Source organism: Ceratotherium simum, chromosome 40 (assembly GCF_057802395.1).
Source record: "Ceratotherium simum simum isolate JZ-2026a chromosome 40, ASM5780239v1, whole genome shotgun sequence".
Lineage (NCBI taxonomy): Eukaryota > Metazoa > Chordata > Mammalia > Perissodactyla > Rhinocerotidae > Ceratotherium > Ceratotherium simum.
Genome location: NC_141939.1, coordinates 6,330,811 through 6,345,165, shown reverse-complemented (window position 1 = coordinate 6,345,165; position 14,355 = coordinate 6,330,811). Strand labels below are relative to the sequence as shown.

Here is a 14,355-nt window from a genome sequence, read left to right as displayed (position 1 = left end):
CCTTTTATCCCTTCCTGGGTTCCCGGATGCAGATGTTTGCTATCCCTTCAACAACTTCAATGTTCATTCTATAGATCAACGGTTTTTAAAATCATATTAGTCATAGATTTATTCTCAGCGATTTCTTTTTCACAGACTTGGGTCCTGGCCTCTGATTTCTCCAACCGTTCCTCCACATTCTCCATGTGCCCGTCTAGTTTGTCAAGTTTTGATGAGCAGTTCTCTACTTTGCCCTCCAGTGAGGACAGTGTGTCCCCGCATTTCCCTGAATCTCCCTTGAAGCAACTCACTCCGCTGGTGGAGGGATCCACGCACTCTGCTGCACTGTGGAAAAGGTCAGCCAGCCCAGTGAAGAGAAACACGAGGTGCTGCCTCTCAGGGCATTGGGAGCGCAGGGACCACAGACACTGTTCTCACCTCAAGCATGACTTTTGTAATTTTCAAGACAACTATCCTAGATTATTTAAGTAGCCCTTCAAATATGTCACCTAACTCCCCAACTTTTAAAGCATAACTCATGGTTATACCTTTGAAAGGCAGCTGGTTGTGGCTGTTCAAGCTTCAACTCTTTTATTTTTTTTGGTTTAATAGCAGCCTCTGTTGAACTGTGATACTGACAATCCTGAAATTCTTGTAGATTTTCAGCTTAGAATAATGGACTATTGAAGCAAATATTTAGTCTTCTAACACCCTTCAGAAACCCTGGGTAACCTGCTCTGCATTGTCTTTAATTTGTCATAGTACAACATATGTTAGTCACGATATATCATAGCTCACATTACATACTCTGCTCTTTTTATTTTTGATACGAGTGGGATTTAACCCCCATTAAGATGCCAATCCTCAGAGTGTGATTTACATTTATGCTTTGTGTATATGGGTGCCGGAATCCAGAAATGCTTGTATAGGTTGCATAGTTTGGTGAAAGATGTTGGTTACTGGAGTCAAATGAGAAGGAGCTGTTGTGGCCCACAAAGCCAGACTTTTTGTCATATTTTTCTGGTGGTACTTTAACTTGGCTGATTTTTCATGGAACATTATGTCTCTGAAATAAACAGAAGAGAAATACTGGATTTGTTAGTTATATATTGTTATAGTGTATTCAAAATAGGTTTGTCTAGAATTAGCTGAAGTGGTACATCTTGGCTCGTTTTACTAATTAATGGTATTTTTGTTCATAATAGAACTATGGCTGAGATTGTGTTTTTAGAATATATGTTTTTAAAGCATATTTTTCTTGGAACTTAATAGTAGTATCCCAAGAGACCTATAATGGAAGTTGTGTTTTAATCTATTTCTCAATTACTAGTGAAGCCAAAGGTGGTAAAGAAAGTAGAATGGTGTGCAGTCAGTAGGCCCTGCAGACCACGTGCTTTTCTATTCTTGTGTAAGGCTAGACATGTGGTTTGGATATTAAGAGATATTGGTGAGCTGTACTATTTAGACTAGCATTGTATTCTATAAAGCGATTGGTATTCTCACCACACTTGAATGTTTTTAATTGAACATGTGTTGTTAAACCAAAAGTAGAATTTCCTGAAAGGGGGGATAATGTTGTGAAGCTCTTTTACCTGATGTGTGTTCAAAAGAAAAATCTTAAATTTAGGATGAAACCTTTTTATGGTTTGTGGCCTACTAAATTATTGTTTGATCGATGACTTGTAGGAATTTGATGTTTGTTGAACGTGTTGTTAATTGGCTTTAAGTTTTTGCAGATAGTTCTTTTAGGAAATAGCAGAGAACATTCAGAGAAATTTATATTTTCCATTAACTGTTTCCCATTATAGAGAGCTGTATAATCCTTTTATGGCTGTGGGAGAGGCTTCATCTTTCTGATCACCTTTCATCCTTGTCCATCTCAAGAGACTGTGTTAAAGAGATACTTTATATTTACCTTTTGATATATTTAAAAAAATAACTTGTATTAAAGCGGAACTTTCTACTTAGAAGTTTTTGTCTTACTGCTGATGAAGAATATAATGGAAGCAAACCATTTTAGAGTTACAGATTTTCTTTTATTGAGATAAATACCAATGGAGATAACTATATTTGGAATTTATTAAAAATTTCGTATTCATTTGTATATAAAAGGAATGGAAAATGCATTTCTTGAATGAAAGTTAAAGAAAATCAATTTTTAACATATAATCATTACGTTTTATTATTTTTAAAGCAGAAATACCAGAGTCATCAATGTGGGAGAATCAAGATTCTGCACAAACAAATGGAATTGATTCTGTTTTGTCAAAGGCTGAAATTGCATCTTGTAGTTATGAAGCCAGGTATGTAGAAATTAAGTATGTTGTAATACTTATGAATAATTTACTTAATAATTTTTATCTAATCTTTTAAAGTGGATTCAGACATGCTAGTCAGGCTTTTATGACTTAAATATATTCCAGACGTGTTATGAAAAGAAATGTTTCTAGCCTTACTCCCTTTCAATTCCTTTTTTTTTCACCTTCACAAATGCTAGAAAACTTTAAATAAATACCTTAGTTTCTTGATGAACCAGTAGGTTCTGCATTGGAAACCAAAAGAAACTGGACAGTGTCTCTCTTTTTTTTTTAATGAGAGAGGATCTTAATGTTCACCTATCCTAATCGTTCCTTTTCATAGCTAAGAAAAATCCCTTGCAGTTTAAACCTTCTAAAACGCAATGTTTTTTTTAACTATGTTAAAACTTGATTGCCTGTTAAATTACAAGTAAATAATTCCATACTGGCGTACCTAATAATCTCGTCACTTAAACCTGCAGAGTGTTGTCAACTTGTTAGCACCAACTTTGTGTATAGATCTTTATCTTACGGTAATCTTAAACCCTCATTATGATTAGCTGTTTCAGTACAGGAAGAAACAGGCATATATGTCTTACTCATACTTAAAAAAAAAAATCAATCATTTAAAAAATAATCAATTATAATAGTTGTAAAAACAGAGGGAGTAATAATGAATTTATTAATTAAAAAGAGCAGTCTTTATTTATTTTTCTGATAACCGAACACAGACATTTTTACCTTTATAACACAGTAAGTATTTATATGTTGTTGGCAAGTGTTAGTAAAGTATTAAACAGAGTTTTATACCAGTTACATTTTTGTCTTTTTTTTTTTTTTTTGAGAGAGGTTAGGTAGTACCTTTATTTATGGCTTTGTCATTCATACTTTTTTTAATTGAGATATAATTGACATATAACATTATATTAGCTTCAGGTGTACAACATAGTGATTTGATACATGTAACCTTTTTCAGTCTTGGTTAAAAGTTGAGGTTATTCAAGCAAGTCTAATCTGAACAAAAAATATTTCAGTTCAATATCATCTAACCAGAATAGTTTGTTTAAAATCTTGCCAATTATTGTATAAAAAAGATATTTAAGAAAAAAGCATTATATTCAAACATCCATAATTATAAAGTATTTGAATTATTTTCTATTTGTCACATGTCAGACTTTTACTCCCAGACTAACTTTGCCTTTCTCATTAACAGAATTATGTTTTAATCTTTTTCATTGTTGACAGTATAGCCAAGAAGCTGAGACTTGCTTTAATAAAAGGATAATTAAGTTAAATACAAGTGCATTTTGGATTATTATATTTCTATTGGCACAGGCGGTTTAGAGCTGATTTTGTGTTAGGCTCAATAGGCTAGTCTTTTTTCCCTCCACTAAGTTATTGAATGGTGACTTGTGCTTCTGATGGCTGGACAGTTGTCTTCCATATCAGGAGGGCATGGTGAAGCCCAGAAATACTCGGTCAGTCTTTGGATTTTGCTGGTTGATGAAATGAAAGCTCCACCCTTCTGTGCTGCCTCTGCAGGCTCTCTCTTCTCACTCATACCCCCAGGCTTAATGCTGGATGGGGGGCAGGGCGGGCTAAGGCTGCCTCAAGCATAGAAGCGTTAGCAGCTCCTAATGGGTTTGCACTCTGCTAGCTACAGTTGTGTCCAGGCTCGAGGCTTTTGTTGGTATTTGGATGGTGCATTTGTGTTGTATCACAGGTGGCGATTGTCAAGCTGAACGTATTACAAAACAGTTGAGGTGATGATATATGAGGGCCAAATACTATGTAGCAAGCCATATAAGTGCCACTTAAATGGCAAATGTTTATTTTAAAGAGATGCATAAAGTGACGGAAATGAATTTGAGTTTAAGTTGGATAAAAACGCCACAAAACGCACGGCAATGAGGTTTTTGTCCTTTATTGGTAATTTTCCATTTTCTAGGCTATTGCTAATGAAGGTCTCTAGAAAACAATTCTTGGATACCTTTTTTTTTTGTGGCTATCCAATAGTTATATTCCCTGCAAGATTTTTGTTAATAAGTGTATTCACAGTTGCATCAGAGAAATGTTTCTGGGATTGGAGTGGGGACTATGATTGTGGGGATGGTATTCCTGTTTTATGCATTGGTGAGTTTTCAGTAGACGTAGACTAACAATGGGGTCAGTAAAGGATGGAATGTGAACTTGAGATGGTAGAAGTCCTAGAAAGGTAGGAGGTGTATATGTGGGTCAGAATATGCATTACTGTTGGTAGTTTTACCCGTACTTACCATAAAGAACAAGCTTTATACGTAATAAGTGAGAACGTGGATATGTGGATGAATAGGTAATGATATACAAATATCCTAGAGTCATAGATATTTAAGATCAAATCATTTTTAAACCTCTGTTTCATGTGCTTTTGTAAGCGTATTACTAATTAGTGGTTCTTAATTTTTACTATTCTATTCTTAATTTTTACTATTCTTTAATATTTTGAATGGACAATGACAGTGATTTAATGATTAACGTTTTTATATTGTCTAATTGAACAGCAGACACAATCATCTGAGCGTAGCATATTGCAAGAAAGAGTATGCTCTATGCAAACCCTATGTAAACCTGGGAAAAAACTATTACTGCAGCATACATTTAGGAAGTATAGGTAGTTTATCCTGCGTGGGATTTTAGTTGGGAGGAATAGATAAGTCGCTAATGAAGAGTCAATTCAGACTGTTTTGTAATTGTCTTTACTCATTTATTGTGTATGAAACAAATCTAGTTTCCCAATCACCAACTCAAGGTATTTTGCTTCCCTTAGTTATGGGAAACCTCTAAGGTTTTCCTTTTTGTTTTTAACTTCCTTACAGTGTCTAGTGGCTCCTAAACATTTCTCTCCAGGATGTGTGTATGCATGAGTACATAAGTAGATGTATTATATTTTTCTAAGTGATATGCCCCTGAAAATTTTTGTGTAAGTGAAAGTTTTAAAAATGAAATTATTGTAAATATAAGAATATGACATTTGTCGGAATTTACCTAACACATTCCTTTAAAAATGAATAATTACCTTCAATTTGTAAGTTTAGCTTTTACATACTGAATCTATATATCTAGCATTGTTGAAAATGCCTTAAACTATTTATGTATTTCTATATAGACTTCTAAACTGTTATATATATACTTCCCTACCTTACTCAACAAGATTCATTGACTCTAATCCGTCCTTTGCTGGGTGGGTGCAGGGTTATCATGAACATCATGAGGTCTGTTCACCATCTTTTACCCACCACCTCGCAAAATGCCTGAGACATAAATTTTTGTTGAATGAATGAAAGAATTTTCTTTACCATGCTGTTTGTCAGTCATCACTTGCTTTGCTGTCATTTTTCCTTCCTATTAGATATCCCTCACGTAATAGGGGCTTTGCAGTCAGATAATTTATTACTGTTTTTATGTACATGAGAAATGCATATGATTTTGCATTTACCTCTGAGTAACTTGGAGGATTCTTTTCCTTCTTGGCTCTCACTGGTGGTCTGAGATGGGGAGGGTGCCAGAGGCCTCTGAGTAATTGAAGACTGCTTGTATATGTTTCTTAAAACAGGACACACCTCCATACTAAGTAAGCACTTAGTAAGTATTTATTGAACGAATGGATAGAATAACCATTTGATGTATTTACATAGGAGTATGTATTCTGTTGAAACACTGCTTATTATTATTTTGCTATGTTTTTACTTTAATATTTTTTCTTGATTCATTGCAGAGTGGTAAAATGGAATTTTACTAATTATGTATAATTCCATAATTATAGTTTTGTGCTGAATGCTCCAAGTATCAAAGGTAATGTGGGGCATTGAGACACACAAAAGATTTAAAATTTACCATTTTCAATTAGGTCCCTCAAAGTTCTGGAACCCTGGTTCCTGCCCAGAGTGATGTCCTACCATATACAATGCTGTTGGCATCTCAACCACTGTGGAGCCACTTCAGGAGCATGGAATTGGTCAATTGGGAATTGGGTGGTAATAGGATGAGTACATTCTGTGTTTGTCGCATAGCACTGTTTTGTGTAGTTCTTTTGTTTATATTCTTTGTCTTTGGGGGATGAACCCTGGGCAAACCGTGCCATGTGTTAGGGAAAGAAAACCTCTTTTTGACAGCACATTCCTGCTCTGTGGTGGTTGTGATATCACCAGCATATGGCATGCTGGCATCTCTGCAAAGGGGCCAGAGGTCTGAGTCTCAGGAGAAGTCTTCAGATAAAGAGCCAAACCTGGTCTTTTAATAACATATTTTGGCACATCTGTGCATGTCATTTACCCTAATCTGACAATTGTGTAATTTGCCTTTGGGGGGAAAACAGACCTGTAAATTTTCTTAATGCCTGTTTTTTACCCCTAATGAAAATGGTGTTAAATGAAAATTGTATGTTAGTGGCATGGGGAGATATTATCAACACATTCGATATTTGGTTTTGCATTTAAAAATTCTTAGTATAACCTCCGTTGTGTTTTATTCTTTCTCTAGACAAGTTGGCATTAAGAATGGAATGTTTTTTGGGCACGCGAAACAACTTTGTCCTAATCTTCAAGCTGTTCCATATGATTTTCATGCATATAAGGAAGTTGCACGCACGATGTATGAAACGTTGGCAAGGTACAGTGTGTAATATAGTCACTTGCATGTCTGTGTTGTTCCACTTCTTTTATCTGATATTAAAGGTAGTCTGGTTGTCTTTAGGATTGTCAGGGTCACATTGGCTAGACTTTTATCTCTTTCAGGAACCCTTTCCTCAGCATCCCAGTGTGTCGTCCTCTCTCCTTTCTTTGAGCAGCTCCAGTAGTCAGTAGCTCGATCTTAAGGGACATTTTTGCACTGTTAGAATTGTTCAGGTGCTCCCTGGTGATGCTGTGAAATCGGATTCTTTCTCTACATGACTTTAAGTCAGTGGTTCTGGTTTTCTTGCCACGGAACCAGATAGATGAAGGATTGGAATTTTTTAACCTGGTTATTCTCTTTTATTACTTTTGAATTATAGTTTTATTTATAATTAGAACTGATGGGTTAACAAGTAGAGACTCTTTAAAACCTTTTATCTTCTAAAATCATTAGGGGGCCGGCCCCGTGGCTTAGCGGTTAAGTGCGCGCGTTCCACTACTGGCAGCCCGGGTTCAGATCCCGGACGCACCCTGATGCACCGCTTCTCCGGCCATGCTGAGGTCGCGTCCCACATACAGCAACTAGAAGGGTGTGCAACTATGACATACAACTGTGTACTGGGGCTTTGGGGAAAAAAAGGAGGAGGATTGGCAATAGATGTTAGCTCAGAGCCGGTCTTCCTCAGCAAAAAGAGGAGGATTAGCCTGGATGTTAGCTCAGGGCTGATCTTCCTCACACACACAAAAAAACATTAGGTATGTCAGAACTTAGTTTTTGTAAAATTTAGATTTTATTAATAGTTTCAAGATGGTTGATTAGATGGCTTGAGAAAAGATTAATTTTTAAAATATTTGCAGTATAGATATATTGAATATTAATTCAAAACTCAGAATTAAAAACAAGTATGTGGCAGGCCATGTATGCTGTAAAGCAGAAGTCAGCATATTTTCTCCATAACGGGCCAGGTAAGGTCTCTGTTCCAGCTCCTCGACTCTGCTGTGTATAAAGTGAAAGTAGCTACAGACAGTATATTAATGAATGGGCATGGCTGTGTGCCTTGAAATCTTTATTTACCAAAACAGGCGTCCAAGGTTTGTCCACCCTTGGGCTGTATTATTGGTGTTCTAAGAGATACACTTCTTGCCTCTATCTTCACCTCTTCCTCTGCTTTCCTATGCATTATTTTGAATACCTATTTACTGAATATCTATTAAGTAAAAGCAACTGTTGTTGCTGCTAGTCCTCCAGTGAGGAATAAGATCCAATCTCTACTTAGCAGGAGAGAGAAAATAAAAAGGGACAGATGAAGTTGTCTGGCATCAGTATATAGGATTGAGTGCTGAATGATAAGCCAGTTAAAATCACAGTTGTCCTTAAGACCCCAAATATGGGAATGTTGGTGTTACCAAGTGGAAAGTGTGCTTTTTAAAATCCTTTTCTAAAAAAAGCTAAGGTAGTAGTATCTGAATGAGGTCTGGGAATGGGTGACTGACCTAAGGAGTGGTCCTACTGTGTCCTGGGTATCAAGACCCTTGAGCAAACCACCAGCCTAAACTGCTGATGGAGGAGGATTTGAGGGAGAGCCATGACACATACTAGTCCTGATACAATTTTAGTCTTTGGAGACATTTTCAGTGGCATGTGACCATTCTTTGGGGAAAAAATTTACAGTGCTATTCTCCTATCACCCTTTGGAAATCCTGCCTGAGCTTCATGCTGTCCATGCCTCAGGGCAGCTTGTACTCTGAAGCAGAATTCCTCATGTCAGGTATGCCCTTCTGCTCTTATAAATTTCACCCTTAAACAAAACACTCATTTCTTAAATGAATATAGATATTAATCTGATGTATAACCTACAGTAAGGTATATGAGAGATGAGGCCTGGCCCTCCTGGTGTACATTACCAAGTGGATTATTAAAGATACATTTTTGATCCTGAGGCCCTTCTGGTTGCCTCCCATTTATGGTCCACATATTTAATTAGCATCAGAGCCACAAGGCAGTTCTTCTCTTCCTTTTTCTCCTCTCTAGCTATTAAAAGAAGTCCTTTGTATAGGCAGATCATGACCAAAAAACAAAACCCAAGGTATTTCCACATGTAGGGAGTATAGTTGATGTCCTTTTAGGCATTTGGGATGATAGGCCGTTATATCCTGTATCCTAGGCCTGCTACAGTGAATAGTATTTAATTGTATTTTTGTTTAGGAGAGCATCAATTACTTATGTGACTGGTTTGTGTGATTTTTCTATTTCTTAAGGATTCTGGTAAACCACGTTTGAAAATTGATTCGATTAAATGTTATGACGGTTATAATTCATCCACTGCTATTCAACTACTCAGAGGTTTACAAAGGTATTCTCAGTATAGAGAAACTGAAATGAAAATTTCTGCTGTATTTTTGGTAGTTAATATGGAAAAAAGAAAATACTAACTTTGCAGTTAGAAATTAGGTGACTGTATAATGCCACTTGGGCCCATTTAGTTAAAATGCTAATGTATTTTAGCATTCTAAGTCTTGTTAAGGAAGTGTTGAAGAAAGATACACTAGGAAGACTGTATTTTGCAACATTCGTGTCTGCCAGACGGCAGGCTGTGGCTGTGACTCACTGCCTTTGCTTTGTGTTGATAGCTATACACATAACATCGAAGCTGTCAGTTGTGATGAAGCACTAGTAGACATCACTGAAATCCTTGCAGAGACCAGACTAACTCCTGATGAATTTGCAAATGCTGTCCGCATGGAAATCAAAAACCAGACTAAATGTGCTGCTTCTGTTGGAATTGGTTAGTATCCTGCTTATCTCCTACTTTTCATTTTACGCAGGGCATTGCTTTGGGATCATTGAATATCACTTAATTAGTTAATTTTTTTGTGAGGAGATCAGCCCTGTGCTAACATCTGCCAATCCCCCTCTTTTTTTTTGCCGAGGAAGACTGGCCCTGGGCTAACATCTGTGCCCATCTTCCTCCACTTTATATGGGACGCCACCGCAGCATGGCTTGCCAAACAGCACGTCGGTACGCGCCCAGCATCCGAACCAGTGAACCCTGGGCTGCTGCAGCAGAGCACGAGCACTTAACCACTTGCGCCACTGGGCTGGCCCCTAATATCGCTTAATTTTTAGGAGTGATTTTTAGATTTGTTTTTATTACCTTATTACCTTTTATTACCTCTATGCAGTAGCATAGACTTGTGACTTCTTTTTTTTTTTTTTTTAATAATTTTATTTATTTATTTTTTCCCCCAAAGCCCCAGTAGATAGTTGTATGTCATAGCTGCACATCCTTCTAGTTGCTGTATGTGGGACGCGGCCTCAGCTTGGCCAGAGAAGTGGTGTGTCAGTGCGCGGCGGGATCCGAACCCGGGCCGCCAGCAGCGGAGCGCGCGCACTTAACCACTAAGGCACGGGGCCGGCCCGACCTGTGACTTCTAAAGCAGTTCTTAGCATTGCTGACAGTTGTGCAGTACCTCTGGTAAAAGTGTTGGAAATGCAAGTGGTTGATAATATCTTTGAAATAAACAAGCTGGAATATTTCTTCTTCCTCAAAAATGTGGAGAATTGGGGCCCGGCCCCGTGGCCAAGTGGTTAAAATTCTGCACGCTCCACTTCAGTGGCCTGCGTTCACTGGATGGATCCCAGACGCGGACCCACACCACTCATCAAGCCATGCTGTGGTGACGTCCCATGTACAAAATAAAGGAGGAATTGGAGCAGATGTTAGCTCAGGGCTAATCTTCCTCAAGCAAAAAAAGAGGAGAATTGGCAACAGATGTTAGCTCAGGGCGAATCTTCCTCAGCAAAAAAAAAGAAAAATGGGGAGAATTGAATTCAATATTTGTAAACAGTATTTTTTTTTAAAAGTGAACGGAAGCCATATTTAGAGCAGTATGGTGGGGGGAATTTTGAGTTAAGTGTTGTTAAGTATGAGTCTTCTTGGAATTCATTTACTTTCTGAACTCGAGCATCCTGGATCTCAACCAGTCCTGTCTTCACTCAGTTCCAGAAGTCACTCTTATGGACAAATGCCGTCACTGGTCATCCTGACTCTCCCCACCCCTTAACTCTTTCATCTTTAAGCCTTGCTCTGTATTTCCTCAGCTACTCCCATCATTTGTCCTTCTTTTCTTCACTCTTCCAGCTGTGACCTCTGGAACTCTCTCTGTCGCACCTAAGCTTCCCTGCGCCACCTCCTCCTCTCTGAACGTACTCAGTCCCTCTTGCCAAGATGCCTCTTTTCTTGCCATTCTCTCAAGTGGATCCAGTTTGTCCCTGCCATGCTCTGAACGCCATGCTCTGTATGCCACCAGCTTGGGAGGTGGAGAGAACTTTCTCTTAGCTTGCCTTTGTCACTTCCAGTCATTTCTCTTCCGTTCTCATTCAAAAACCCTCCTTATGAAGTTCCCTGTCTCATTTGTATGTACTCTTGGGATTTTAATTTATAGAGATAACTGAGTGAGGACACAGTCCAATGCTATTTAAAGAAGATTTTTATTACTTACACTTCCCAGGAGGAGGAGGGGGCATGCCGTACCCCATGGAGAAGCACCAGGCTGTGGTCAGGAGGCAGAAGCAGGAGTAAGGGGAGATCCTAGGCCAGGGCCTTTATTCAGGTTTCTCCGGAAAAGGTCAGAGAGGGCCGAGTAAACAGCTTCGGATTGGCTGCTTTGGGTAATTCCCGTGATCTTAGGGCTGTATGCGTGGTCTCTAGTTGCCTGGCACCTGGCCCTGGGATGCTGTAGAGCAGGAGAAATACTGGCTTGATATGCGTAAGTTTGATAAGGAGATGGTTTGAGGTGGCTGGCTTACATATGAGAGGCTGTTCCCAAGGAAGTTACTGTCTCTAGGAATTAGCTAGTTTTGGGAGGGCAGGCGTTCCCGGCCAGCAAGACTTTTAGCTGTGAAAACATCATAAGATACAGAAAATGAAAACATGGTTAATACGTTCATAACATCCCTTGAGTTACTAGCTAGCCTACGTTTTTGCTCCCTGGTGTTTGGCCCGCAGATCCTCCTCAGTATTCGTTCAGGACCTACGTTCTCTATTCCCTTATCAGGCGTGTGTTTAGTGTTTTGTTTGTTTCTAGTTGTACTTATTTTTAATTGACACGTTTGATGATGTGAATGCATTCTTTTAACTTCAAGCACGTAATTAAACCGAGAATCCCATAGGACATTTCCACTTGTCAGCCCCTTTTCTCCTCGAAAACTCAGCCACCTTTGTCATTGTGGTGTGACTCGCCAGAACTGCTTCTCTTCGTGGGTGTCTTTATGTTTACCATAGGAAAGCACACAGTTTTACATAAGTCTCCCATACAATCAAGGCATTTTCTTTCTATGTCTTCCGTAATTTCCGGAGATTTTATTATTTACATAGAGGTTCACCTAGCGTCCTGGTTTCTCAGAGCCCCAGTACCTTCTCAGTTCCCAGGAGCCTTTTCGTCTGTTCTGCTTTAGTCATCCATGTCCCTGCCCGCACCTCGGACCTCGTGTCAGGGTCCGTCTTTGTTCTTAAGAGTCTCATAGCCTCAGTTTCTGCTGCATATGTTCTGATCATGTAGGGAGACTTCTGGTTCTTTGGGCTTGCTTTTTTTCCCCAATCTGATAGCATTCCTTTGGCCTTACTTCTCTACCTAGCCTGGATCTGTTGGCTGGTAAAATCAACTAATTTCTGATCATTGTTGTCAATTCCTATAAACCCCCAATCTTACAGTTAGGACTGCTGTCTCTGTTCCTTTACCTGCATAGGAGATGTTGAAATGGCACTTATTTTGGAACAAGGAGAACTGTACTGGTTATAGTCTGCAATACTTAACAAAATTCTGCCAGTTTTGTACCATATTTGAAATGATCAAAATTGCAAATTATTTATTGTCATTCTTTTTAGAAATTTGATAAGTAAGCTGTCTGTAGATGTCTTTGTTAAGAAATTTAAAAAATAATTGTGGTGACTATTTCTTGAGCAACTTTTTTTTATTTTTTAACTTTATAGGTTCTAATATTCTCCTGGCTAGAATGGCAACTAGAAAAGCAAAACCAGATGGCCAGTACCACTTAAAACCAGAAGAAGTAGATGATTTTATCAGAGGGCAGCTAGTTACTAATCTACCAGGTAAATACAAATCTTTTCCTTTTAACTCTTTTTTATTGGAAACATTTATTAGTCCTTTTCATAGTTCTATAATATATCTCTTTTCCAAAACATGAATTAAAATTTTTTTTTATCTATTATTGCATGTCATGAGAAACACAGTTTGGAATTCCACAACGAGTGCCCCCTCAGTTGATTTACCAGGGCCTTATGTTACATTTTAGTTTTACTTCTCAAGTGTTTTACTTTAAGTATTTCTCAAGTAGCAAGATCAAGGAATTCTAAGAACTCATTTTAAAGGGAATGTGATGAAATTGACTTTTAGTCCTTTAAATAAATCCTAATTGAGATATTTTACTTCTAGGCCAAAGATAAAGTTTTGAGAATTGATTCCTCTATTTACAAAATTATCCTGCCAGACTAATGATAGTTTTCTGAGTTTAGTAAGCAAATAGTTGTAAAAGTAGAAAATATATGAACCATATTAGGAAGAATAAAACCTAAAGACGAAGTATTGTATTTTGTTAATGCAAAAGTTGAAGTAAAACTTTCATCTACACCTTTCTCGCCTAAAGGGGAGGATGTTTAATTATTTTATATTTTTATGTAGTTACTGTGTGGCTAACTAACCAGCATGCACAAGTCTTTCCGCAGAGAAATGATCAAATACAATTAATTGTAACTGGAAAATGTTGCCCTTTTGAGGCTTTGAATAGACGTAATTTTTTTGTGTAGGACAATTCATTTCACAACTATTAAATATTTAGACTTGCTTTCTATGGTAGATACCTCTTTCTAAGAAATTTCTCTAAACCTTATAGTAATCCTTGTTACTATTTCAGATAGTCCTCTCCTATTTGTTATAAAGCAGCCTGTGTTAGCTTCATAAAGCCCCCGTATAGTGTGGTGGGGAAAGTTCAAGAGAGTACATTTTTGATGGAAGTTTTTTTAATTCATTTGTTAAAAGTGGATTCAGTGGTATTTTTAGATGCATATTCTTAAGCCTAATAGAAGTATATTGGAACTAACTTAGAAATTTCTGTTATAGGCCATTAAATATTAACTGACCCAAATGCCATTTTATGGTGGGTTAGTTTTAAAGATTCCTGACCCTTATTAGACAATACAATTTAAACAGTTTTAATAACACATCTTATTGCAGTTTTATCTAAGAAAGAATCAAGAGTATTTAAGGCTGCATGTGAAATTTGAGTTCCGGTTTATTGTACTTGCCATCTCTACTAGTTTACTAAGGCTGCCATAACAAAATACCACAGACTGGGTGGCTTAAACAACAGAAATTTATTTTGTCAAGATTTTGGGGGCTAGAAGTCCATG

At 37.7% G+C, this 14,355-nt stretch overlaps 1 protein-coding gene across 8 annotated transcripts in view; it reads left to right on the top strand.

The window, feature by feature from the left end:
* The window catches only part of REV1 (REV1 DNA directed polymerase), a 94,368-nt gene that overhangs the window by 62,023 nt on the left and 17,990 nt on the right, over window positions 1-14,355 (top strand). For 2 of the 8 annotated variants that reach the window (XM_087426213.1, XM_004435852.3), the window contains 4 exons: window positions 2,174-2,282; window positions 6,795-6,923; window positions 9,557-9,711; window positions 12,919-13,038. In XM_087426213.1, coding sequence (XP_087282339.1) covers window positions 2,174-2,282; window positions 6,795-6,923; window positions 9,557-9,711; window positions 12,919-13,038 — 513 coding nt within the window. Of the gene's footprint in view, window positions 1-145; window positions 336-2,173; window positions 2,283-6,168; window positions 6,290-6,794; window positions 6,924-9,556; window positions 9,712-12,918; window positions 13,039-14,355 lie in introns of those variants that run through there. The other 6 variants (XM_014791663.2, XM_087426217.1, XM_087426215.1 and 3 more) reach the window with 5 other exon arrangements.